The sequence below is a fragment of the Ursus americanus genome, chromosome 36 (assembly GCF_024610735.1).
Source record: "Ursus americanus isolate L20-20 chromosome 36, mUrsAme1.1.p, whole genome shotgun sequence".
NCBI lineage: Eukaryota > Metazoa > Chordata > Mammalia > Carnivora > Ursidae > Ursus > Ursus americanus.
This window is the reverse complement of record NC_142162.1, coordinates 4,791,435-4,819,277: the sequence shown is the minus strand read 5'-3', so window position 1 is coordinate 4,819,277 and position 27,843 is coordinate 4,791,435. Positions and strand designations below refer to the sequence as shown.

General features: G+C 38.9%; 2 protein-coding genes across 9 annotated transcripts in view; both read left to right on the top strand.

The window, feature by feature from the left end:
* The window catches only part of SHC4 (SHC adaptor protein 4), a 138,401-nt gene extending 135,568 nt beyond the window's left edge, over positions 1-2,833 (top strand). For both annotated transcript variants that reach the window (XM_087859168.1, XM_045812157.2), the window contains one exon: positions 292-2,833. In XM_087859168.1, the coding sequence (XP_087715294.1) occupies positions 292-447 (156 nt within the window). In that variant the 3' untranslated portion in view covers positions 448-2,833. The remainder of the gene's footprint in view (positions 1-291) is intronic.
* A 7,922-nt stretch (positions 2,834-10,755) lies between these two features.
* The window catches only part of CEP152 (centrosomal protein 152), a 91,563-nt gene continuing 74,475 nt past the window's right edge, over positions 10,756-27,843 (top strand). For 6 of the 7 annotated variants that reach the window (XM_045812137.2, XM_045812135.2, XM_045812134.2 and 3 more), the window contains exons 1-6: positions 10,810-10,916; positions 16,419-16,512; positions 24,702-24,805; positions 25,029-25,101; positions 25,182-25,460; positions 26,661-26,808. In XM_045812137.2, the coding sequence (XP_045668093.2) occupies positions 16,426-16,512; positions 24,702-24,805; positions 25,029-25,101; positions 25,182-25,460; positions 26,661-26,808 (691 nt within the window). In that variant the 5' untranslated portion in view covers positions 10,810-10,916; positions 16,419-16,425. Of the gene's footprint in view, positions 10,917-16,418; positions 16,513-24,701; positions 24,806-25,028; positions 25,102-25,181; positions 25,461-26,660; positions 26,809-27,843 lie in introns of all 7 variants that reach the window. The other variant, XM_045812133.2, reaches the window with a different exon arrangement.

Below are 27,843 nucleotides of genomic sequence, written 5' to 3'. Positions count from 1 at the left end.
TTATATTAGTCACCATACAGTACTGTGTTCCATGATTCATTATTTGCGTATAACAGCCAGTGTACCATGCAATATCATTTTTCTAACTGAGAGGGAAAATTGCTTTGAAAAGGTAATGGGGAATGAGACAAGTGTTTACTGAAGGATATAGAGTTGAAAAGTACCTTTCATTTTTTTGTTATTCAGCCAAATATCTCCTTCAGGGATGTGTCTGTTCTTCTTCCTGATTGTTTACTTCTTGCAGGAGAACTATTATCATTTAACCTAAATACTCTGTACTTCCTTTTCAAGGTCAGGACCAAGGATCATGTATTTGATAACGTCGGTCACCTTATCAGATACCACATGGATAACAGTTTGCCAATCATCTCTTCCGGAAGCGAAGTAAGCCTCAAACAACCAGTGAGAAAAGATAATAATCCAGGACTTTTGCATTGCAACAAATGACAATATGGAAGTACCATCACACTGATGCTTCAAGACACTTCATTTTGTGTTAGGACACAAAGATAATCCAAACTTGGTTTGTAGACAAAATAGAGCACGAACTGTGAAGTACATTTTCCAACACCACCACGGACTATGTCCTTTATAAGACAAAGAACTAACGAAGATGGATCTTCAGAAAGTGAATATCGGAAAAGGGGAAGAGGATTGGTCCATTTGAAAAGAAATTATACATGTGCACGGATGTCACTTTTCAAGGCCGTATTGCTTTGATAGCAGGCTAAAAGCACAACTAATATCTCCCATGCTAGAGACTACTTGGATGAGCTGCTGGGGCAGTGGTATGTGCCTTTCAACTTGATAATTTGGGGACATTTTCACATTGGGGAGATTAGTTCTAAGTGTCTTCAGATTCTCTAACTATAGAACTATTTGCCAAAAAAAGTTTTTCCTTGTTACAAAAATAAGAAGCAATTTTCTTGATAGTTACTGACTTTATTACATTTTCTGTTTAGTAGCACTTTCACTGCAATGTTAAAATAAATTTGATGTTGAATTTGGACTCTGTCTATGCCAGTGGAATCAAATCAGAAGCCGCTGAAAGCATTGGTCTGTTTCACTGGTCTGTCCCATTTACCAGTTAAAGGGTTGCAGCCTAAATTCTTTGGCCTAGTATTTCTCAACCTTTGCTATTCAGACTGTATGCAGCATAGCATCAGCTGAAGAGAGGCCAAATCTATCAGTCATTTCTATTTCATCATATTTCTCCCTCTTTCCTCCCCCCACCCCCACACCCAAAAGCAGCTCATGAGTGCACGGATTTAACACATGGTGGACAAAGCGGTGTTCTTCTCATTCAACATCCGAATTGGTTTCATTCTTATTTAAAGTATTGAATTTCTTTGAAAGTGTCGGGAAATGTCTGCTTGATTGGCTGTGACTGAATCATAGTCTCTCACCTACTGTATCCTTAGCATCTTTTCTAGATACGATCAGACGAAATGCAGAAGGGAGAAAACATACTGAACGAAACAGCTGGAAAGGTTTGCCACATGTAGGTACACTGGTAAACCGATGGTGTAATTAAGTGTTGTGTAGAGAAAAGTGCTATATGACCTTGAGCCAGCTGCTGAACCCGCCTGGTCTCCAGTTTCCTTGTCTATGAAATAAGGGACTCGAATAAGGTGAATTCAGAGGTCTATCTCAGCCCTAACATGAGACGAGTCTCTAAAAAACAAGTTTTCCACTTATTAGGGGTCAGCGTTGATAATCAGTTTGTACAGAAGGTGAAAACTTGAGCTTTTTCCTTTAGTCTGTATCTATTCTCAGAGAATGGATGACACAACCGAAACCAATATTCAGGTAGCAGGAACCCTGAGCCCTCCCATCACAAACGCTGACACATTGGAGCGCTCTCAGTAGTGACGGTGGAAGTGGATTTGGTTGTTTGGAGTAGGAGAAAACGGCTTCAGTGTTTTACTTGCCTTTGCATAGAGTGGTCTGGCCGTTACTTTAGGATGGCTTTTTATCCTGAGTAATCTGGACAGTTGCCTTAACCCCACTTCATTGTGACTATGTAGATACAACTTAATCTTTGTAATTGTGATATATTTGCTAAGTTTTAAATAAAAGACAAGAAACTTTTTTGGGGTAGAAATCATCAGAAATCAAGCACACTGAATTGTAATATTTTTTTCTGTAAAGGTTTATGATTTTATTCTACTTCTACTGCCACTGATTGCTTACGTAGGTTTGTTTCCTTTTACACAACTAGGAAATAATGGCTTTTCATCAATTATATATATATATATATATATATATATAAAATTGATGAAAAGATCAATGACATATATATATAATTGATGAAAAGCCATTATTTTATATATATATACACACACACACACACACACACACACACACACACACACACACACCTTGGTTCTTGATGATCTGTCCTCCCAAAAGGGGGTCAGCATGAGTATAGATCATAGAAATTTGTGGGTGATCTAGTCACCCATCAGAGACAGAGCAGGGTTGTGGTCTCAGTCCGGTTGAGTAGAGTGTTAACTGGGTTGCAGGAAAAAGTTCCTGATAGAAATAGATGCGGAGAGTGTAAATGCTATGAGCAGCACATGGATCCTGGTACATCATGCACCACCATATGGATAATCAGTATTTGACTTTGATGTTATAGGAGTTAGGTAAGCAAATACTGCACTTACAAGCACCACAGACACAGTTAAAACAAAATGAAACAACAGACGAAATGTTTGACTGCATGCTGTTTTAATGACACACATGTATCTTCATCTGTTTTAAAGTGGAAATCCATTTGCCTCTAAATACCTGTAAATGACTTTTCAAAAAAAAAATAAATTATCATTGCTTTGTGACAATTGACAGCATATGCCTGATGTTTGGAATTTGGAAAATTTATCATTCGCAGGGTGTGTCAGGGTCCTGACAGGAAACAGATGGCTCACTTAAATTGGGTAATGCGAGGCGGGTTTAATAAAGGTGTGGGCAGAGGATGGGGAAAGCACAAGGGAGGATGCAGTACCCTGGGGCCAGTGAACAGGTAAGGGGAGATCACGGGAACATAATCTGGAGAGAGAGTTCTGTGGGAGGACTGCCTTCAGGAGCTGTGGCCTCCAGTGGAGGGACTCCACCAGCCCTGGTGACTCCACAAGGAGGCGGCTACGGACATTATACTTAATGCAAGAAGGACAGCCTTTTCAACAAATGGTGTTGGAACAATTGGACATCTGCAGGCAAGAGAACGGACCTCACACTTTACATAAACATTGACTCCAATGGGTTATTGGTTTAAACATAAAATGTAAAACTACAGAACTTTTAGGAAAGAAAAACACAGGAGAAAATCCTTAGGGTCTAGGGTGAGGCAAAGAGTTTTTAGAGTGATATGATCCATTAAAGGAAAAACTAATACATTGCATTGCATCAAAATGATAAATTTTTGCTCTGTGAAAGACTCCATAAAGAGGATGAAGGGCAAGCTATAGACTGGGAAAAAATATTTGCAAGGCACATATCTGACAGAGGGCTAGTATCTAGAATATATAAAAAACTCAAAACTCAACAATAAAAAAAAAATCTAATTAGAAAGTGGGCAAAAAACACAATTCACTGAAGATGTATGGATGACAAACAAGCACATGAAAATATGTTCAAACTCATTAGTCAGGAAATGCAGATTAAAATCACAACTAGATATTACTATACACATACCTGAATGGGTAAAATGAAAACTATTGATAACATTAAATGCTAGCCTGATGAGAAAGTAGACCACACATGCATTCCTGCTGAGAATGTAAAATAGTACAGCCACTCTGGAAAGCAGTTTGATAGTTTATTTAAGAAACTAAACATGCAGCTAACATTCAACCCAGTAATTACACCACTGGGCTTGGATCACAGGGAAATGAAAACTCATGTTCACACAACAAGCTGGACAGAAGTGTTCATAGTAGCTTTGTTTGTAATGACCTACAGCTGGCAATATCCCAGATGCTCCTTCAATGGGTGAATGGTTAAACAGACTTGGTACATACACACCATGGAACAGTACTCTGCAGTAAAAAGGAATGACAGGTTGAGACATACAACTTGGCTGAATCTGCAGAGAATTATGCAGAGCAAAGAGCTAATCCCAAAAGGTTACAGACTATAGGACTACATTTATATAACATTCTTGAAATGATAAAATGATAGAAATGGAGAATAGATTAGATGTCAAGGATGGAGCTGGTAGGAGGGAGGAAAGTGGGTACAGCTCTCAAAGGGCAACATGAAGAATCCTTGTGTGATGCAATTGTTTTGAATTTTGACTGTATTAATGCGGATATTGTGGTTGTGATATTGTACTGTAGTTTTGAAAAAGATGTTATTATGGGTGGAAACTGGGTAAAGCTCACAGGAGATCTCCCTGTATTATTTCTTACAACTAACTGCTTGTGAATCTACAATTTTTCCAAAATAAAAAGTTTAATTTTAAAAATGTTTGGGGGTAAAATGTAGATATATCAAGAGATTTTAGGAAGATTGCTGCTTTAACTGTTGGCACTTTCACCAGTAGGATCGTCTTGGTCATCCTCGGTCCCATCATACTAGGAATAGGAGGGGTCATCTGGATATGCTGCATGAAGCCACCTTCATGAAGGACCTCAAGTGTAATGCTTGGTATTATCTCCAGAGATACGCTGATGACATCGAAGGATGGCAAACACAGATGTCGTGCAAGACATGGCCAGCTCTGCCCAGGCCCTCTCAGATCCCTGAATCATTTCTGCATGCCCCTCTGCTGGCTTCTATGTGTTTTGCTCCTAACTGCCCAAAGAGTGGCTCTTCTCTGAAGACAGACTCAGGTAAGGGGAGCTGTTTCGAGTCACCAAGAGCCAGAAGTGTCTGTGAGTTTCCTTCTCCCCTTCACTGCCATCATCACTGGTGCAAGAGTGCATGTCCCATCCTGATTAAACTCCAGAGCTCCCTGTGGGGTCAGACTGGCCAGCACATCTCCAGAAAGCACACGCCTACTTGGCTTTTCCCCTTTCCTGTCCTTACTTCCCCTGTCCTGTCCTTCCTTACTCCCTAACAGCTTTCTCTGGGAAGCCCTTCCTTAATAAATCCTAAATACTCAATTTTCATCCCAGGGGTCACTTCTGGGAACCTGACCTAAGGCAGACGAACATGAAACAACTTTGAACATGTGTCCCATTATAGGACTATACAATCTAAGTGTTCAAATACCGGAACATTTTTAATAAATCCTCTAATTGTCATGTGAATGGTATCATTATGTTGTATTTTATTAATATGCATTGAACATGTTATGTAAGCATTTAAAATATACCAACTTAATGATCTTGTTTCAAGAAACAGAAGTAGTTTGGCATCTGGGAGGGTCTGCATTTCACACTCAGGTATGATTTTTGCAGCTTTGGATCTTTATCAAATGGTCATTGTCACTTCTGATACCTTTTACAGGTTTTCCAATTAAAAGCCTTGGCGTGATTGAAAATCCTGAACATTAAATCCAGGCAATTGGCTTTCACACTTTTGGCCAAAGACCATAGAAGAGGCAAAAGACCTCTTTCCCCACATACCTTTCATCCCCCAATCCTCTTTTTTTTTTTTTTTTTTTTGGTAGTGTTAAAATAACCAATAGGGAACCTTAGGGATTGCTTATTTATTTACTTTTAAGGGAGAAATATAATTTACATGATTTTATATTTCAAAATACCGCCTTACAAATTTTTCAAAAAACGAGTTAATTTTATCACTTGCCTTGATAATATGTTCTCAGTTGCTTAAATAGAGCAAATTTATAGCTAACACATTTCAATAAAGTATAAGCAAACTTCGAAGAAATTATAAATTGATGACTTTAGTAATAGGTGACTAATGATAAAAATTGAACGTGAACTTGAATATTATTTTAAAGTCAAGTTATAGGAAAAGTGTAAATTCATTTATTAAAGTAGTTAACACTACACATGGTTGAGTTAACCCAACAGCTTGCAACAAACTTAATTGATATTGGTGAAGCCAAGCAAAGAGGGTTCATAACTAAGACACAGGAACAACATCTCTTAAAACCCACAATTTCCTGGGAATGGCACTATTTACACCCTGCTCCCCAAAGTGGGTATTTCAGTTATCTTCAAATGTGCATGAGCAGGAGTTTTATAATGTTGCACATAGAAATGATGAAACACCATTCTTCGTAAGCTTAAATAATGTGATAATTCTCACTTAAAATTCTAAACATTAGTAACCCCTCATATTTTACTTGGTAGATTCCTAATACATAAACCTTAGTTGTATATAAAAATAAAAACCTATCAAATTGCAAGTTATTTTCCCACGAAAGCTGAAGAAACAACTTACGTGGTCTGTATCGTTTGATGAACCATCAGGAATATCTTTGAGGTCCACCAGTGGGCCATGGATCATACTTGGAAAATCACTGGTTTAGACTATTCACATACAGTCAATCTATTGTCACAAATGCATCTTAGTCATAATTGTTTGGTTGCAAGGAGTGAAAACCCACCTGTATTAATTTCCTGGGGCTACTGCAGCAAAGTACCACACACTAGGTGACCTAAAACAGCAGAAATTTATTCTCTCACAGTACTGGGGATTAGAAGTCTAAAATCAAGGTGTTGACAGGGCCATGCTCCTTCTGAAAGTTCTGGGGAAGAATCCCTTGCCAGCTTCTGGTGGCCCTGGGTGTTCCTTGGCTTGTGGTGACATAACTCCTTTTTCTGCCTCCATCTTCACATGGCTGTCTTCGCCTTGCGTGTCTGTGTTTTCACCTCTTCTTCTTTTTCTTAATTTTTTTTTTTTAGGAAATTAAAAATTTTATTTTAAAAGTGAACCCTGTACTACAATAATGTATATAGTTGTGTGCATGTGTGTATAATTGACACATGATCTTACATTAGTTTCAGGTTCTTCTTCTCTTCTTTTAAGGACACCGGTTTTAGATTTAGGACCCATCCTCATCTATATTAACTAATTACATTTGCGAAGACCCTATTTCCAAATAAGGTCACATTCTGAGTTCGGGGTGCACGTGAAATTTGGGGGGACACTATTCAACTCCTAATTGACCTGAATCAGCTCAAGTCAAAAGATTGTTTTAAGGTTCAGGTTATTACAGGACCCAAGGAAAAGCTGAACGGTCAGGCTTCACAAAGTGCAAGAATCAGGCATATCCATGGCTTTGAGTGCTGGAAGTTCATGATCTTCAGTCTAGGCTCCGCCATATAATATGCTCCCATATATGGAAGTAGTGTATTTCCCATAAAATACAGACAACTGTAATAAAAGTCTGCTTCTCTTCTGTATGTTCACCACCTGACTCAGTTTCATGAAGTCTTATTTCAGTTACTTGGAAAGGGAATATGGGTGGCCCAACTTGGGTCTGGTGCTCACCTATGACCGAGTTAGGTATGGCCAGGTCTTGGGGTGGTGGGGAAGCGATGGTGGTGAAGTTATAGTGGCTGTGGGCAGGAGTAGATTCAGCAGTTGGGACTTTTCAGCAGGCATTTTGACCCATGTGTCAGTATTAAATGAGCCCCTAGAATAGTGCTTGGTGCAAAGTGGATGCTCAAAAAATATTATTAGATGAATATACTGCAAATAATGGTCTGATCTCCCTCAGTTAATTAACACTCAGTTAAATAGCATTTCTACATTTTAGAATTTCTTTCACACAATCTTATTTCATCTTTTTTACAATTCTGCAAAGTAGGTATTATCATTCCTCTTTTTAAATAAGAACTTTGAGGCTCAGAGGGGTTAAATAAACTGTTGTGGATAAAGGCTAGTGGGTAGGAGAGCTGGAACTTAAACTTAGATCTTTAGTTTCAGTGTTCTTTTAAGGATCACACTCCTTATTTCATGATGGCTTTGCTTTGACCTGATAGCTTTGACACCAGAGAGAAGGTAGGAAAAAGGAGGAATGATGGTTTAGCTCCACCTTATAGATGTTCTGAATGGGAAGAATATTCATCAACATCTCATCAACAGCATGACATTTCCCCTTGAAATGTAAACAAGTCTGGTAGAGGTAGCATCCCTCCCAGCTCAGAGGTGTGCCTGTTTAAAAAATGAAGGATAAATATTGACCCAACATTCCAGAAATAATCTCTTGTGCAGCAAGTAAGATCTTTGGCAGTTTTTCTGTCTTTCCCCACATTTATTTTTATTACTCCAGAATGACTCTGTCTACTTGTGTTTCTCTGGAGATGTTATTAAGGTCATTCCTTGTGTACACCATACCTTACCTCTGTAGCATGCCTTTCCCATTTCTTCAGGCATCAAGCTCTTCTATTGGCTGCCCCCCTTCTAGCCCACTTCTCCACTCTTACCTCTAAAGGTAAGAATCCTTTTTTAAAAAAAGATTTATTTATTTGAGAGAGAGAGACAGAGAACGAGCATGTGGGGGAGAGGAAAGGGAGAGGGAGACAAGCAGACTCGCCACTGAGCAGGGAACCCAACTCGAGGCTCTGATCCCAGGACCCTGAGATCATGATATGAGCCAAATTTCAGTCGGACACTTAACCTACTGAGCCACCCAGGTGCCCCAAAAATATAAGACTCTTTTACTTTTGCTGGTCTGGTTTCACATTGCAATCACTCATGCTAACAATCCTCTTGTTGACTCTCTTTTCCTCTTCCTCCAAGAACTTTGTCTGATAGATCCTTTCTTAGATGTTCAGTTTTCCCCAGAATCATCACCCATTCTTACATTGCATGTAGTAAACTATTATTGTGTGTGTGTGTGTGTGTGTGTGTGTGTCTTATGCAAGCATCTTGCACTGCCAAAGAGTATGGGTACCTGGAGGGGAGGGGTCCTGCCTCACACTTTATCTTCAAGCATCTAGGCCAGGAATTAAACAGGATAGGCAGTCAAGAAAATTTCATTGATTATACCCATAACTTCACCCAAATCCATTTTTAGAGGCAAGGGGCTCTGATTTATTCTTTATTTTGCATCTTTTGTGATGTATGTGCTTAATTCTCACTTATACTTAATAGAATATTAAATATAAATAGCTCTGGATTTGGAGATAAAAGAGGTGTGCTCAAATTCTTTCTCTGTCTCACATTAGCTGTGTAGCCTTGGACAAGTCAAATTTTTTTTGTCCGTTTCTTCTGCTGTAAAATGGGATATGAATACCTGTCCTAGGCCCTCACAGGTTTGTTGTAAGGACTACATGAGCTAGTGTTTGTGGAAGAACTCACCAAATTCTAAAGCACTATGTAAAGGATTATAAACACTGTCTCCTCATGTGCTTCACCCCCTTATATCTTTTATGCATTCATCTCTGTAAGAAACACGGATCACTTAGCATCCTTGGTGTAGCGTTCCATCTTAACATAAGCCTAGTTCCCACTAACAGATGCCTTGGCTCAGGTTTCAACAACTGCCATTTACCTAAATGCCCTTTATTCACATTTTCTGGCACAGAAGCCTTCATTTATTTGTTCATTTATTTACTCATTTAACCAATTTGTTTTGAGTGCCTACCAGGGACCATGAAGCATGCTTGATGTCCAAGAAGTAATGTAAGTACCACAAGATATTAACATTGGACTGAGTAAAACAGACCACAACTAACTACAGAATACGAAACATAATAAAATATGTATACTGTGTACAGATGTATGAAGGATCATTTCTGTCGGGGGTAGGGGAAATGTGTCATCAAAGGTTTCAGAAGAGGTGCTCATCTATGTTGAAGACTGGGCAATACAGGTCAAAGAGAGCTTGAGCAAAACAAAAGCACTCTGAGAACCGTGGGCAGCTCAGCCAGTAATTTCAGTCACTTATTGCTATGGATTGAGTGAGTACTTATGTGGCGTAACCTTTGTTAGCAGATAGGGTTATGGGGATCAGTGTAGGCATCACAGGGGTGGGATGGTGGGTTGGCAAAAGAAAACTAGTCGAATTATGAAGAGTCTTAAACAACCATGTTACTCCATACTGTATCTGAAAGGGTTTTCTTATATGTATGGGAAAGGGTTAAAAAGATAAGTGAACCTAGTGCTACCAACTCTTTAATGTTCACTGAAACCCTGTTAGCTCGGCAGGTAGATACAGAACGGGCTTTAGTGCATACTGGGCAGCGCTGTCTTAAAGGACGGGTTAACAGATACCTAAAATGACAAGAACATTCACACTCGAGGAAATTCAAGTAGTGAATAAAGACGTGGGAAAATGTGCCACTTCATCGGTAATGAAAGAAACACAAATTCAAACAAGGCAGGACCCAGTAAGAAAGAACATAAGGTAAAACCACATCTAAGCCTGTTTAGGTGATGGGGAAGCACCTTAGAGAATCAGAAGGGCAGGTGCAAAAACTTTTTAGGTAATGGTTCCGTGGGGCAAGTGAGGGATTCTCAGTGCTGCAACCGAGAACTGAGGTTTAGGAATGGAAAACGCGGGGCGAAGGGGGTATGGGGGAAGGGGTAAGCGACCCCAGACAAGACTGGTTCATCCACGCCAAAGGCCTAAGCCCTGGCGCTTGGCATCTCTAGGCAACCGTAAACCCGCCCCATCTAGAGTCAACCCTTTCGTAATTGGCTCATTAATCCACCAATGGGCGCACAGTAGGACCTTCCCGCCACCTCTGGCGCCCGCTTTCAAACAGCCATACATTCGCAACTGCAGGTGGAATTCTCAACCAAGTTTGAGAAAGGCGGAGACTTCCGCCTCCACGCCCAGCCTCGAACCGGCATGGCCCCGCCCTCCAAGCCAGCTTCTAGTCGGCGATTGAAGGAGGCGGCTGCTCGTCAATGGCCTCAGCGCTTCTGGGTTCGGTTGTGACGAGGAAGGAGCTAGCGGATTAGAGTCCTCGGTAAGGGGGTTTGTTAGAAGTCTGTCTTTGGCGGGGATTAGGGTTTCCCTCTGGTGACAGCATCCGTGGCCTCGGGTGAGTTTTGCTTCTGGGCTGGGCTTGGAGCTGGGGTTAGAGGAGGTGCGGGGTCCTCGGGATTCTGGTCGTGGCTTCCCGAGGGCTGACCCGCCCCCTCCTCAAATTCTGTGGTGGTGGACTGTCCGCGGGTTGCGGGACTCAGGCTTTGACTTTGAAGTGTCAGCGAGACCCTAAGTTTCTCCCTACAAGTGACGTGTGGGCAGCCCTCCTCGCCCCCTGCAGGCTGCGGGGGAAACCCAGAGACCCTATCCTGGGGACCCCCGCTGTGGTCACCCTGGCGCCGCGCCTGGCTCACAGTGGGTGCTCTGTACACGTGTGTTGACCGAGCGCATGTGACGCTGGCCGCCAAAGCCAGCAGCCCCAAGGCACTCTGTGCAGGCTCTCCACAGCTTCGCTCTCGCGGTACCTGTTTGTTGTGCTGTAGTTGACGCCAAACGGAGTTCCTTGGTAAGGCCTCTGATTTAGTCTGTCGTTCCACCTGTGGGTTTCTACTTGCTGCCTTCTTCGGGCACCTTGAATCGATTTGTCCAAGCTGCTGTCATTAGCACTGGTCACAGATTATTGTCATCATTTGTTTAAATGTCTATTCTCTTTTCCTCTACCAAGTGCAGTTAAACTTTGTAATCTTGAACAGTGCATAATAAATAATTGTTGAATAAATGACCAAGCCTCTTAAGCCTTCTATTGCAAGCCTGAAACAGGCTAGTGTGTTCTGGCTGTTTTCATTCTAGAAGGGAAGCTAGGGTGTAAGCAAGTAAGTAGAATTTCCTAGGGCATTTATAATTTATAAACTAACCCGCTTTGTGGCACTTAACCTTTTTTATCATGTAGTCATGAACTTGAATCTGATTTAAGCTGAATTTCACCATATCCTTCACAATGCATGGCAATGTATTTGTGCCCCCTGGATACGTAAATGCATTCAACTGAGTGACAGGCTGAAGTGGAAGCCATAAAGAAAAGTATAAGGAATATAGTGTGAAAGTGCAAAATCCTCCCCTCCTCCCTGGGGCAACAGGATTGGGAGGGCATCTTCAAGGAGATGGCATTAGTTGAAGTAAGGTTTCCCACAGGCAGCATATTCACCTTTCTTAGAGGTACTGAATGCTCTTTGTTTAACCTCTTTTGTAAGCCTCAGACCCCTATTCATAGGTAAGAATGCTATAATAATAACAAAACTAAAATGTATATCGATTGGTACATAGTGCTAAGCACTTTATATTCATTGTCTTGTGAATCTTCATAACCAATCTTTGAGGTAGGTACTATTTTTAGCGCATTTTATTAATGAGAAAACGGAGGCAGTGTCCTCAAGCTTGCACAGCTGATAAATAGAAGAGCTAGAATTGAACCCAGGTGGTCTGAATGAGTGCCCTTATTCTTAACCACTTCCAGCAGTGTTATGGCCTTTCTAACTGAAAGTCTTTCCGTGAAACGTCCCTCAGCTGCCCTTTCTTCATAGTCAAAGTTAAGTTGTGCGTTATACTTTCCTCTATTACAGAACTTATTACAATGTATCTTGGTAACTATTAATTTATATCATTGTTTCTCTAAGGGACTGTGAGCTCCCCATGGCTGGTATCCTGTCTTAGATGCGTCTAGGATATACACTGGCACATAGTAGATGCGGAGGAAAATTTTATTGAAGTAATGAATCCTAGAGGGTGGCATGAATGTATCATTCATTTAACAAATACTTATTGTGTGCCTGCCTTGTGCAAAACATGGGGGACATGCATTTTAATTCTGCCTTCAGAGAGCTTATAGGTTTTTGGATGAGACAAAAACAGTGCTTTTGGTTTTTGATATTTTGTCCAACTAAACACTCTTTGGTTTTCCTTCTCATTGCAAGGAGGGCAAAGAAAACATAACCAGTAACTACAAAATGAGTACTGAGACAGCCTTTCTGATCTGAGTGTTAACAACAACAACAAATCCCCAAAACCCACATAGTCTTTATTAATAGGTTCAGAAAAATTTATCTGGGAAGAAAGTATTAACTATTAAAAAAAATACAGTACACTTATTCGGCATCTTGATTGTTTAATAATCAGTCAGTAAATATAGAAATATGTCATTATTTCTATTAGTATTATAGTATCACCAAATTTATTGAAAAATAGTTTTACTAGGACAAGCGTTCTTTTTCAGTATACTCATATGGTAGTTTTCAGGATGGTTTTTTGCAGTTCATACATTTCAGCAGCAATTCATGAGGATATCTCGTTCCTACAAAATAGCCACCACTAGGTGTTAACTTTTTTTTTTTAGTGGTTGAAAATCATTTCAGTGTTTAAATGACACCGAATTCTTCATGAACACTTCTTTTTTTAAATGAATTGTCATGTCGGTTGCCCATTTTAAATTCGGTTGTCTTTCCTCACTTCTTTTTGCAAGTTGTATATTGGGATTTTGTCATGTGTTTTGCAAATATTTTTCTTATGCGTTATTTTATCTTTGGACTTTGTTAGTGTATCTTTTTTATATGTAATATTTGACTTGTCAGTGATGTCTTTAGCCATATAAAGATTTTTATTTTTTGTGGTTAAGTTTCTGTCAAGTTTTTCCTTTATGGCTACTGGGTTTACTACCTTACTATTTATTTTTTCTTCAAAGCAGTCTCTTTTATTGTTCTGAATATTAAAGTCTCTGATAACAGTGATAATTAGTAGTGATTAATAAGTTGAGGAAAAGCATTGGCTTTTATTTTAAATTTCAGTTAAAATACTAATTATCTATTTATCCATAGTAAGTTTATCAGATTTCTCTTTCTGCCTAAATGTTTCTTAAGGTCTTCAGTAGTTTGCACTTTTGGGAAAGAAAACTTATTTGTATCTTTTCTTCCCTAGTCTAGAGAGATTTTGGTCTTTTCAGATATTTGCAGATTTCTTTAATGACGTAGTTTGGATTAAAAAGCTGTTCAAAAGAGATACGCTTTGGTCTTTTACATTCTCTTCATTTAAAAATGAAAATACCTTGAAGAATTCACTATTCTCTGAGCAAAAAGTAGCTCTTTATTTAAAACAGCTGTATTTAGCAATAGGCTGTTGTAAATCTTGATGTTCTTTTTCAATAATCAACAGGAATTGATGGCATAATTGTGAAGGATTGGAAAAAAAAAACCTCTCCTTTCTTTTACCTAATACAGGAGAAATCAACCCAAATCCGTATTCTGGCTTTAACTATAAAATACAGGAAGAGGTAGAGAATATTGTAAATACCAGAAGCAGGAAAGATGATTTTGGCCCGGAGAATTCAGGGATGTCCTTAAGGTCCAACTTAATCTAATTTCTTTTAAGGAGCCAGGATTTAAATGGACTAATATTTTCATTATCTGTTGAATTCTGTAGATTTGATGTTCACTTGCAGTAATGAAAAAACCCTAGAGACATGGGCTTGTGTGAGTGTTTTTCGCTTACCATTTCAGCTATATTATAGGCTCGTAACAGGTTTCTAACTTATGCAGGTGTACAAGAAAGTTCTTATAGCTGTTGGACGGAGACAAGGTTTAGATTCCCTAAACTTATGTATTTTCCCTCTTAGTGAAAAAGTGCACATTTTCCTTCCTCCTTTTAGCTCTGTCACAAAAATAGAAAGGAGCAAGTCTGGTCTAAGAAACAGAAGCTGGAAGAGTTTGTTGATGGAAGGGGTTTGAGTTGATGAGTTGAAAGGGATGAGCTGGGTGTAGCAACCAGGGAGGGAGGGATAAAGAAGGTGGAGCGCAAATTACAGTTTGGACAAGAATCATAATTCAGTCCTTGAAAAGCAAACAAAAACTTGATGTTTGGGGATTTTCAGCATTAAAATTCATATTTGTGTTAGGCTGTAATGCCATATTTCACTTATTCCAAAGTGCTCATTTTCTTTTCAAATTTTAATATCTACAAAGCCAGGCTGCAGTTTAAAATTAATGATGTGTCATAATTTAATTGGCCGCATCTTTTTCTTAGTGGTACAAATGGAATGGTGTCATACAATCAAAGGCACACGTGTAGGTCTGATGAAGTAGAATGTCTTTTGCTTTTGAGCTATTGGCTTACATAAAAGTTTGTCATCATAGTTCTCAACTGTTACCATGAAAGAGCTAAGTTCTTCATGGTAAAGTGTATTTGGATTCCTGGGCCTATGCTGCTTAATTCACTTCCAATTTAATGACATTCTAGAGCCTGAAAGGTGCAGTGAATGAGTTGTGGCCCAGGCTCACATCAAAGTGCATTTCCCTGGCATGCAGAAGAGTGGAGTGAATGGAAGGCAGTATTAGGCTGGGTAATTGATGACGCCTGCCTACTTTTTTGTTGGAATTGTTTGGACCTTTGAAATTCTGGGTAGTCTCCGTGGAGCGTGGATTCCTAAGTATAATTCAAATCATCAGCAGGCTTTTGACTGTCAGTACTTGAAAACCCACCTCCTGCTGCTGCTGCTGCTTCTGCCACAGCAGTAACCATTCTGCAGAGAACGTTTGCTGTTGCTTTTGGAATTGGAACTCTACATGGTACAGCTTCACACTCTTCACTTCTGGTTTTCCTGAGTATTTTTTGCTAGAACCTGATTTTATCAAGCTAAAGAGTGGGACAGTTAACACTGATATTTTTGTCGTGTGCCCCACAGAGTTTACCAGATCTTAAAGGTTTTCGGGTGGCGATCGTGAACTTGGCATTTAGTGGCTCTCTTTTTGTAAAACATGACATTTGGATTTGTGATACTCAAAGGATGAAGCAAATTGTGGAGGATACTACATTTACCATATCCAATAAACCAGATTAGTAAACTTTGAGCATATTCTTAAAATTTCTGTTTTGGCATATTTCTAGGTTATTATTTTATTTTTTGTGTGTTAACAAAAATCTTGCTGTTTTAAGTTATATGTTCCAGACCATGAGAAAGGTCTAGTCACAGATTTATTAGCTTTTTGCATTTTTCTTTTCTTCTTTCTCTCTCTCTTTTTTTAAGACTTTATTTATTTGAGAGAGAGAGCTAGTAAGAGAGCATGGGGTGGGGTGAGCAGGGAGCCCAGAGGACCCAAGGCAGACACTTAACTGGCTGAGCCACCCAGGTGCCCCGCATTTTCCTTTTTTTTTTTTTTTTTTAAATTTATTTATTCAACAGAGAGAGAGACAGCCAGCGAGAGAGGGAACACAAGCAGGGGGAGTGGGAGAGGAAGAAGCAGGCTCACAGAAGAGGAGCCTGATGTGGGGCTCGATCCCATAACGCCGGATCACGCCCTGAGCCGAAGGCAGACGCTTAACCGCTGTGCCACCCAGGTGCCCCTGCATTTTCCTTTTCTATGAGTTACTGTCATACAGCTCTTTTCTGTGAATCACAGTTAATTTGTAAGCATAGTCTTTATATTTGGAATACTAACCATTTGTCGTGCATGAGTTACATATATCTTTTCCCTGGCCGCTGTTGTCTTTTTTTGTGTGTGGCATCTCTTGTGTAGTTTGATCTGGGGAGATTTTACGGGAGATTTAGAAACCAAGCATCTTTGTCTTTCCACAGGAACACCATGTCATTAGATTTTGGCAGTGTGGCACTGCAGACACAAAATGAAGACGAAGAGTATGACAAAGAAGACTATGAAAGGGAGAAAGAGGTAAGGTCCTCAGAGAAAAGACTCTAAACCCAGTCTTAAAGTTTTATTTCCTGATCAAAATGATCATCTTGTGTCATTTTGAAGGAATTTATAATTTTTTTTGTCACCCCCTAAAACCTGATCGGTATTTGAACTTTTGAAAGGTGGTTGAGTGGAATGCTTCCTTTTTTGAGATAAGAGTAAAACACAGTAAATGGTTCGATTCTTTAAGATATTTTCATTTAGGAGGTAGTGGTTGGCTTTGGAGGCAGAGACCTAGTTTCTAGGTGCCTGGAACTTTGCCTTGAACAAGTCCAGCAAGGTTCTTTGCTTCAGGTAGCTTACATCCTTATGGAGGCAGACAATAAGCAAGTAAACAAATGAACAAAATAGTTCGAGTGGGTGATAATTTAGCTCTGGTAAGTGCTAAGGAAACAAAGTAGAGTGAAATTAAAGCAACAGGTAGGCGACTGGTGAGGGAGGGCCTTTTGGAGGAGGAAATGCCTGAGCTGGGACGTGACTCATGAAAAGGAACAGCCATGCGGAAGCCCGAGGAAGAATATTCTAGGCAGAGACATGCAACGAGTGTAAAGCACACAAGTTGGGAAGAGACCCTGTATATCTGCAGACCAGCCTGTGCAGGCTGTGGTGTGAGGATTGTGTAACTACGGGGTGAGTGTAGAGACAGTGCGAAAAGGTGGGCTAGGGCCAAATCATTGTATGTCATGGTAAGGTGTTTGTATTTTATTCCAGGAGCAATGGGAAGTCAGTAGGATTTTAAGCAGGGAAGTGATATCTGATCATGTTTTAAAAATCTTACTGTAGGCTGTGTGGTGAATAAAGGAGAAAAGGAGTAAGAAGAGAAGATTATATTTCAGATACATAGATGAGTTAAATGGAATTCCTGGCCGAGAGTAACGTTCAGTAAATGGGGCAATAATAGTAGTAGCAGTTGGTGAAAGTCAATTCATTAGGATTGTTTTTAGTTTGAGTCAGATTTCTTGGTTGCCTAGGATGATAGGCTTCTCTTGTACTGAGACTATGCTTTATATGATCCATTTTCTAATATATAAAACAATCCTTTTTAATTGTTACTGTAGACTATTAGTATCAACATGAAGCAAGGAATAGGGTCAGTTGCCCATGGAGCTGGCTGTAGAGTTCGGGTAGAGCTAGAAAACTGGCAGCTCGGTGGACTTTTGTCCGTAGACATTTTGTCTTGTTTGGTTGTGCAGTGTTTTTAAAAGTTCAATCTATATTTAAAGACTGGAAAATTTCATGTAACAAGCCAGAGTTTCTGGCTTGTCTTGAAATGTCCTGAGCCCTGGCCACATGTGCACATGGCAGCAGGCAGGCTGGATCTGAGCAGTGGCTGTCCCTTCCCAGCTGGCCACGGTCCTCTCACACCGACATGGGCTTATTCACGTGGACTTGCCAGCTTCGCTCTTGTCAATTCTCTGCCAGGTCGCTGAGGGCATTGGTGTCTGTGACCCTGACCAGGGTTTCCGGATTTTGACAGGGTCCTTCACAGCAATTGTGGCAAGGATGGGGGTGAGGATTTTCTGTTACTTTGTGAACTCACAGCATGAGGTCTTCATGACCCCGATGGCTTTGGATAGTTCGCTGGAATTTTGCTACTGGGATTCCTGAGGGGATCAGTTTAAGTAATTATAGTAGACTTTAAAGAAGAAGAAAAAATAATTTGACAGGTGACTTTTCATTGGAAAAGATATTAGATGGGTAGGGTATTAGGGGGAACTAATTAGAGATGTATTGTGTGGTGAAAGTTTTAAGGGGGACATTAGTTAAAGAGGGAATTAATTCTAGGTATATAGAATATAGCCCTAGGGATCACTTCTTGATACGTTACAAGCTAGAATAGGGAATTTCCAGAAGGAAAGGAGCTCTTAAGAAGTGAAATACCTAAGAATGAGTGTTTCTAGCAGAGTGGAAGAAGAGAATATATAACCAACTTGACTCTGACATGATGATTATGTTTTGTGTTAATAAAAAGTGTTTTTTGCCTTTTTTTCTTTAATTGCTTCAAGAGAAGACGTGAGATCAGAGGCTAGAGGGTTTCAGATTTTCACCAACAAAATTCAGGATTATTCATAAAATTCAGCTTATGTATATTTTGTCACTAAATTGGCTAATCAAACCTAAATTTGTTTGCATATCCAGAGGCCATTTCAACCTCTTCAGGCTGTCTGACCCTATCATAGCAGAACATTTCACAGCCTTGGGTGGTTAAAGAAAAGAGTGGTCTTTTTCTGCTCCCTGGTTTGTAACTTTGGGATTGACAGCTGGATTATAAGTATTAGTAGCAGGCTAATGCATATTGCTTTCTCTACTTAGTGAAGCACTTGGTATTCATTCACTTATGTAGGAGGAATGTCTGTATCCCTGAGGATGTACCGTAGGGCCAAGCAGGCCATATCTGCTCACGGTCCACCCTGCTAAGGATCTGTGAGATCCTCTCTCTCAAAATGGTAGAGTAATCCTGATTTTGACCTTCTGGTATGAATGTCCAGTTGCTGAGTTTAATTTTGCTGCTTTGGGGTCAGTTGGGATTTTGTCCACACTTGCCCCTAAGTCAGTGAATAAGTCACAGTCAAGTTCCAAGTTCCATGCCATCCCAATAGCAGTTCTATAATTATGATCTTGCCTTTTCTATTTCTGTCCCCTCCATTGTTTGCATTGAAGAGCAAGGGGAGAAAGTGCATTTAATATTCAGAAAAGGAAATAGTCACTTCATTTAGCAAAGCAATTCAATATTCAGAGGACATTTAGACCAGTGGAATCTCAAACCACATGATTAGACTCATATTTTGAAAAAATCTATAAGAGTTTTGTAGAAAAGTCAGGCAATATAATCATTTCTAAATTTCCTCGGTTCTAAATGGTCTAATGGTAAAAGTGGGCCAAGACAGAGCAGAGAAGTGTATAACCCACAGCCTCACCCAGTGTTTCACCCAAAACCCCATCTTTTACACAGTTAACAGGGCAAATTAGGGTGCAGATGAGTGAGGGTGATGATACCATGGAGATATGCTGTCACATCACTTAGTATTCATGTCACTCCTATTTCTCACGACTTACTGGAGCACACTACTTTCTTGCTGTACCGTTTGAGATTTATGGTTATAGTTGTCTTCGCTACACAGTAGACCTCATCCAAAGTATTCTAGGCAAACCTTTTACTTGGAAAGCTGGCCTAGAGAAGAGGAATTCAAAAGTTCTTTTATTAACTCGTTCATAACATAACAATGTGATTTTTCAAAATACTTTTCACTTAAGTCAGTGTGCTTTGTGATTTCATCTATGTTACAGACTTATAGTTGTTGTTATTGTTGTGGTAGGAGTGGTTACAAGCTCCAAAGTTATTGGTGAACCCACAGCTTAAGGTAGATTGTCATTTGCGGGGTGCCTGGGTAGCACAGTCGTTAAGCGTCTGCCTTCGGCTCAGGGCGTGATCCCGGCGTTCCGGGATCGAGCCCCACATCGGGCTCCTCCGCTGGGAGCCTGCTTCTTCCTCTCCCACTCCCCCTGCTGTTTTCCCTCTCTCGCTGGCTGTCTCTCTGTCACATAAATAAATAAAATCTTAAAACAAAAAAAAAAAAGGTAGATTGTCATTTGGGATCTCCCAGTTTGCTGGAGTATACATGTACTTTTCTGCAGTGTCCCCAGAAACAGTGCTGTGATTATTGCTTGCTTCTCTGTATGTACGTATGCATTTTGGAGCAGAAGTACTAGTAATCTGTGCTGATGATGGTTCACTTAGTAATGATCAATTTGAAGCCTGGAAACTGATCTTGAGTAGAGAAGTAGGTGGTTTAAGTAGCAGATGGCAGAGAGAAGCTCACACCTGGCCGTGCTGATTTGTGTCCATTTGGTTTTTATATCGGTGCTTCTCTAATAGAATAGTAAAACTCATTAGAACTTGAAATCCTGTATTTTAAAGAGGTAGGGTTTCCATTGCATAGCCTTTCTTCTACTTTTTAATTGCCTTGTTTGATGTAATTATAGAAAGATTTTGACATTTTGTCCCCACTAGAGGGAGTTATGAAGCTAGTATTTGTTTACATTTTATATTATTTGACTTATTTAGTGGCATTTTCTTGTCATCATTGGAGAAAAAGAAAGAAATGGTTAAGTATTCATATGGTTGAGGTTTTTCTTTAGCCATTTCTTATACTTTATCGGGATTGTACCTTTGAATGTTTCTCATAACATACAGGTGTTTTTCAGGGACTGTCACGATGGGAACAAAAACATTGCTCCGGCAGGCTGTAGCTTGATTGTACACAACAGGTAGAAGTGTCTTCCAATGACTAACGAAATGTCATGTAGAAGAAAATTGGAGTGAGAATGGAGAGATTCAGGTTCTGCTGCTGGCTCTGGGGCTGTAACTCTCACTTTCCTGGGCATGTCCCTCACCTTCTCTGGGCCTTGGTTTGCTCCCTTTTAGAAGGAGAGATTTGCCTTGGAGGAGCTCCACTGTTCTTCCAGGCCTAAAGTTCTGTGTCATTTGTCGGGCAGCTGATATTTGTCTAACAAATGCTGCCATATTTCTTTTTTAGATATGTGGCAATCTAGACACAATCTTCCCCACTAACCTAAAATTCAGTTTAATGGATTTTTAAAAAAATTCTGCATATAATGTAATTCATAAGCTAAAGCTCTGGCTGCCAAGTTATTTGGCTCTTTATCGTTCCCATACTGAGCCTTTTCAAGGAGGTTTTTAACTTGGCTCTTAGGTTAAAATGAAGATTGTGTTTGGTGTATATCCATGAAAGCATTATTTAATAATTTATATTTTAAAATATCAGAATCTTTTCAGTATAATTATGAGGTAACCTGTTCAAAAGCCATATGAACGCTGGCTCCTCCATTTGCTACTTTTCTCTGGGGAGAAGATGTACGGTTTGTAATCTGAGAACTCTTGCTTTCATGAATATTGAAGATCATAGACTCCGAAGACAATCTGTTTAGTTAATTTAAGTTGGTAACCTTAACAAAAGGTTTACATGTTCTTTGTTTTACATTCCCCATAAACATAGGGTTTTGGGTGTTTTGCATGGGCTACTGCAAGGTGTTTCGCTGTTGAAGTTCTTTGAGTAAAATGCCCTCAGTTTTTTCTTTTTAGGGAAGAAACCTGTGAAGTAGTAAAGGTAGAGGAGTTTATAGAATGGTTTAGAATGCATTTCAGTAGAAGCCTTAGCAGTGGCAAATGATCTTTTTCCTAGGGAAGGTATCTGTTTAATTATTAAACTCAGTTGACTCACAATAACATCCCACTGAAAAGATTGCATTTGTGACCAAAAAGCAGTTCGATGAATTTGAAAGTAATGAGTGGAATTAAATATTGTCATTTATAAAGATTGTTCTCTTTGCCTTTGAATCTATTTCGTAGCTAGGTGGATCTTTAACAAGGAAAATTTATAGTTTATAAAATTCTCTACTTGGTAACATGCTCAGTTGATCTGATAATTCTGTGTTTTATGGCACAAGGTTCAATGACTGAAAGCAAAATCTATTTGACAGTGTATATGAGAAGGGTACACTTTGATCCTAGGAGTGGAAGCTTTGGGGGTGGGATTTTTTTACTGAATGGCCTTATTAGGAGGACTCACCTCATTTAGCTTCTCTCTGTCCTGAGAGTTATGGGAGCCACGGAATATGGCCCAACTATGCCAAAGAACTTCATGGAGAAATTTTTTGAAGGTGCATTAAATGCTTTCAAAATGTTAGCATATATGTAAAATATTTTATAAGAAACTAAATACCATAGGGATGATTTTGCCAGTTGATAAGTTCATCTGTAGATCCAGAAGCATTTTGATGAACTTAGTTTATGCTCAAACTAATTTTCCTCTGTGGGTGCCAATTTTGTTAATTTTGTGGTGTCACAGAGAAAACTAGAAGAACTGCTTATTTTAAAGCTTTTTCTAGGTGAGAGGAAAAAATGTATTGTTCAGATGTCCCTGTCAAGGTTTCCCTTAATTATAAGGCTATGTACGTGAACCTCACTGAAGGTTTAGAAGAGAATATTCTTTCTGTACACGAGTCCTTACTTGATGTAAGTATAAGAGATTTATTTTGTTATTTTCCTCTGTGTAATATGTGGCGGTAGTCTTTTTCCTTAAAGAAGTGATGCATAATTATAGACAAAGCGGGTTGGACTATTTTTAAAAGACCTCATGTATGTTTTTTACTTAGTGAAAGTCCAATCACTTTGCTACCTTTCACTTGAGACACACGTGTAGTATCCTAGTATGTCAATGTGTTCTGTTTAGCTTTTAGTGATTCTTTTGTGTTTCTTATTCTTTATATCTTTGGGTCAACTCTGATATGGCTAATTCTCAGAATGGTTTTTCAATTACCCAGCATGAGCAGGTGGCCAATAAATCAAGGTCTTGGTTATCAATATTAATATCAAATAAATTTCGAGGTGAAGCTAACTTTTCATTGAAATAGAATATTTTTCTCTTGTTTCATTTTTAAAGAACAATGGATTGAGAAAACTAAAAAAAAAATACAGTGAATATTAGAACTATATGTGGGATGAAGGAAGTATCCCCCTTTCCTCTTCATATACCCCATTTGCATTCCCAAATTTGACATCTCCAAAACCCAGTTAACAATTGGAGCATTCCTTTGAGAACTTTCTTATAATATATATATATTTTAAAGTGGGCTCCATGCCCACTGTGGAGCCCAACTCACGGCTTGAATGCATGACCCTGAGATCAAGACCTGAGCTCAGATTGGGAGTTGGGCCTTTAACTGACTGAGCCACCCATGTGCCCCCATAATATTTTCACTTAACTTTTCACATATATATTTTCTTTTAGAAGGTTTTTGATTATAAATGTAATACTCAGATATATTTTATAGCTACATTTCATTTCTCCTAAAATGGGTAAAAACAACTTGCCATAGACTAAGCCATAGATCAAGGAGCATCTCGTTTTCTTCCCCAAGGTTTTACAGAGTATTTAATATCTTTAAAATTCACTCATTGTGGGATGCCTGGGTGGCTCAGTTTGTTAAGCGTCTGCCTTTGGCTCAGGTCATGATCCCAGGATCGAGTTCTGCATTGGGGCTCCTTGCTTAGCAGGGAGCCTTTCTCTCCCTCTGCCTGCTGCTCCCCCTGCTTGTGCTCTCTCTCTCTCTAACAAATAAATAAATACAATCTTTAAAAAAAATAAAATAAAATTCACTCATTGCATAATTTTATGGGATTCATTTATGTACTGTGGAGGACTCAGTCAACTTGTTAATTGGTGCCTAATTTTAAAGAGAAGTCATAAGCAGCCCTCATCTGTTTAATAATATAATATTTGAATCTTCTGATTGCTATAAATTTTAAGAACATATATTGGGAATTGAAGAAAGACATTTACAGATATTGAAATTCAACAAACTAGACAATTCATTCATCTCTTAATCACTGTTTATCTTGAAACAATAAATGAATTTATCTAGTTTTTATAGGCAGAATGCTAAAGATCTGATTTATCTAGAAAAAAAACTGGAGAGTGAAGTCAAATGCTTTTATATCAGGTTTGGAGTTACGCTTTTAAGAGTGCGCTCTGTAGTAAACAATCTTAAAGCTCCCTTTTTACCCAGCAGTGTTACCAGAGCCGAGTATCATGTATCTTTTCATGGTTGGAATTAGATGGTAGTCTGCTAATTAGTCACTCTCCAAGGGGTTTCTATCACATTATTAAAGCTTTTAAGAGCTTCTGGGCCACCTGCTGCTGCTGCTGGTACTACTGTTCTCACCACCTGGGCGCAGTAGAGCTGGCTGCTGGGATTCCCAGGGGGATGTCTGATTGTCAAGTCCCCAAGGACGGATTACTTGTAGAACAGGATTCTGAGACTCAAGTCTGCCCCATGATAACAAAATATGGTGATTGTACCATTATCATGACTTGCTGTGTTTCCATAAAGAAGGTTTAAAATTCTATTGTAATGTTAAGTGTATTTAAATCTAAGACATTTGTAGAAAAAAAAGGCTTCTAGTCTAAATCCTGATATTATGCATTCCCCTGAACATAATTTGTGTGGAATTTCAAACATTTATTAAATGGAGAAATTAGGAACGTCTTTGACTTCTCAAGTCAAAATCATTCGTTGCAAGGCAACTTTGGTTTGGCATCTCGTGTTTCAGTAAGTGTGATAGTGATGCTACTTTCCTGTCTCAGTTGCAGCAGTTGCTCACGGATCTGCCGCACGATATGCTGGATGATGACCTGTCCTCCCCTGAGCTCCACTATTCTGACTGCAGTGAGGATGGCACAGAGGGCGAGTAAGGCTCTGAAATCACTTACCCTCATATGTTGCAATTCTATAATGCTTTTTCTTTTGATTCTCTGTAGGCAATAATGGACACGGTTGTAAAATTATGGACTAATTCTTAGAATTTTCGGTTAAGGTTAGAGGGAAGACATGTTAAAATCTTGGGGTTCTTTGTGATACCTGTTTCCAAATAAGTGATGGGCTCTAAATCTAAAGTATTGATTTTTCTCAAGACTACATCGCTCTGAGCAATTGGAGATGACCTGGCGTGAGCATCAAGTGCTGCCTAAATCTCAAAGTGTAAATGTAAGTATCTAGTGGGTAATGACTTTGGCGAGGGTGGGAGTAGATCTTAGTGCCGTTGTTTTACTCTTGTTATCTACTAGGACTATAATGAGATTCGGGATGTATATATTGGAGAGAAAAGTAGCAACGGCTGGGAAGACAATCCAAGTAAGAATGACGACCAGCATCTTGGCTACCGTCCCAAAGAAGGTGGAGGTGAAGGTGGAAGTGGCTATAGTCCTCCAAGTAATTATGAACAGACAGATTTATATCACCTTCCTGAAAACTTTAGGCCGTATATCAATGGTCAGAAGCAGGAATTTAATAGTCAGCCAACCCATGTAATTAAATTATCAGATCCTCAAAGGAATCGTTTCCAGGTATCGTAAGAACTTGACTTTCAGGAATTTGTGTGTGTGTGTGTGTGTGTGTGTGTGTGTGCGTGTGCGTGCACATTTGCTTATATGTGTATTCGTGTATTTAAAAAATGTATATAAGTGCAATGGTAAGCTTTAAGTACAGAAATCCCTGAGAGTGCTTTTATTCAGGCTCGTGCTGAATTAGTCATGCTGTTTTCTGTTTACAATCTAATGAAATTGTGATCTTAGAATTTTAAAATAGAGGCTTTACAGAAACAGTTAGATGGTAAAAGTTAAGTTTGCCAAAGAATAACCGTCCTCGTTTACTGCTGCTTCTGGCTTCTACCATTTCACCATGCTTCAGGGAGAAGCTATGTTCAGGTATCTTGATATAGTTTTAAAGTGGTAAATCGATGTAGATGACACCATTTAGTTACCTTGATTTTCTAGCTCATCACCTTATAACAAATTTTAGGTTGAATACTTCAAAGCTGTTACCTGTTTTGAGATGATACAGCAGTAGACAGGATGAATGTTAAGGAAAGAAACAGGGTGGTTTTTTTTTTTTTCTTTTCCCCCTGAGAGAGTTTATTAATGAGCTAAGACCTCAGGATATAGGTGGCTACTTCTTAGACTTTGACATTGATTTTGCCAGTAGCTTTTTTTGCCAATAGCCATTCTGTGTCACCCAATGACAGGATGACTTTTTGATCCTTTTAAGGTGGTCATTTTCTATCTCTATGGAATATTAATTATTCCACAAATGTTATTGAATATTATATATAAGGCATTGTGCCACATGTTCTTGTTATTGAATATGTACATTTTTATGTTTCCAAGATGTTGGCATCACCCAAATCATTCTTAAATATTTATAAACAATCTTATTGGAATTCTTGAGTGTTATTTATGGAATTTGCCCCATTATATGCCCAAAAGTACAGTTAAGATTATATATATCTTACATATATATACCTACAATTAAGATATATATATCTAATTAATATATATAAATTATATATTATAAACTTAATTAACAGTGTTAAATGACTGTAAATGGTATTTTTAAGCAAAGATGTATGTATAAAGTTTGTAATTGTGCCACAATTAAATTTCCTAACAATATTGAGGTGTCTAATTCAGATTATTTTCAAAGAAAAGTCCAAATCCTGATTGTCAGTTTCATTTATCATCTTCTGATAGCAGTTTGTTACATCACAGGGTCCCAGTTGTCAAGCTTTGGAACCATATAAAGTGACATATAAACCTTATCAGTCTTCTGCCCAGAATAATGACTCACCAGGCCAGGAGATAGCAGGAAGCGACACATTTGAAAGCCTGCAACAACAATTTTTAGGAGCTAATGAAAGTATGTATCAAGCTTATATTTATTTCTTAATAACAGAATTGGAGAGTTTTGAACACTGGGCATACTCAAAAATTGTTATTTTTTTTCTTAAAGTATGATAATGGGATTGTGGTTGGTTTTTTTTTTTTTAAAGTTCCGTTATTATTAGAGATCCTGAAGTATTTATGAATAAACTGATATGAAGTCTTGAATTTACTTTAAATAATACGTTGTTGGGGGTAATGTTAGGTGGAGATATAGATAAAGCAAGACTGGCCATGAGTTTGTAGTTATTGAATCTGGGTGATGGGTTCATGGGGTTCATTGCCCTCTTCTCTCTACCTTATATATTTGAAACTTACCATAATAAAACATTAATAGAAGTTCTTCTCAACTGTATATTTCAGTTCTAGTTGGTTAAGACTTTTCATTAGATACATGTTTTTCTTACTGAAGTCTAATTTGGAAAATGAAATCGAGCTTTCTCTTCAATCTTAAATTTTTCATTACTACATAGAAATGTAATTTAGGGGCGCCTGGGTGGCACAGCGGTTGGGCGTCTGCCTTCGGCTCAGGGCGTGATCCCAGCGTTCTGGGATCGAGCCCCACATCAGGCTCCTCCGCTATGAGCCTGCTTCTTCCTCTCCCACTCCCCCTGCTTGTGTTCCCTCTCTCGCTGGCTGTCTCTATCTCTGTCGAATAAATAAACAAAAATCTTAAAAAAAAAAAAAAAAAAGAATGTAATTTAGTAAGCCAGCCATTATCATCTTAAGTTTTTCTTTTAATTTTTAGACTTTTAAAATAATAATTAGGCAACTCTGATATAAAGTACTTAATTTTCAGAATTTAAACTAGAGTTATCTCAGGTTTAGTCATGTGGCATTTGCCAAAAAAATTCCCTTTATATAGTGCACGTATAAATATGAGAACGAGAAAAGTGTTACCGGAGAGTTTGGAGGAGATGAAACACCCAAAATCAAAAGCCAGAACTTACGCCGTGACTCACCTGAATGAATATTTCGTATGTTTAACTTTCATTGTCATACTCTCTGGCAC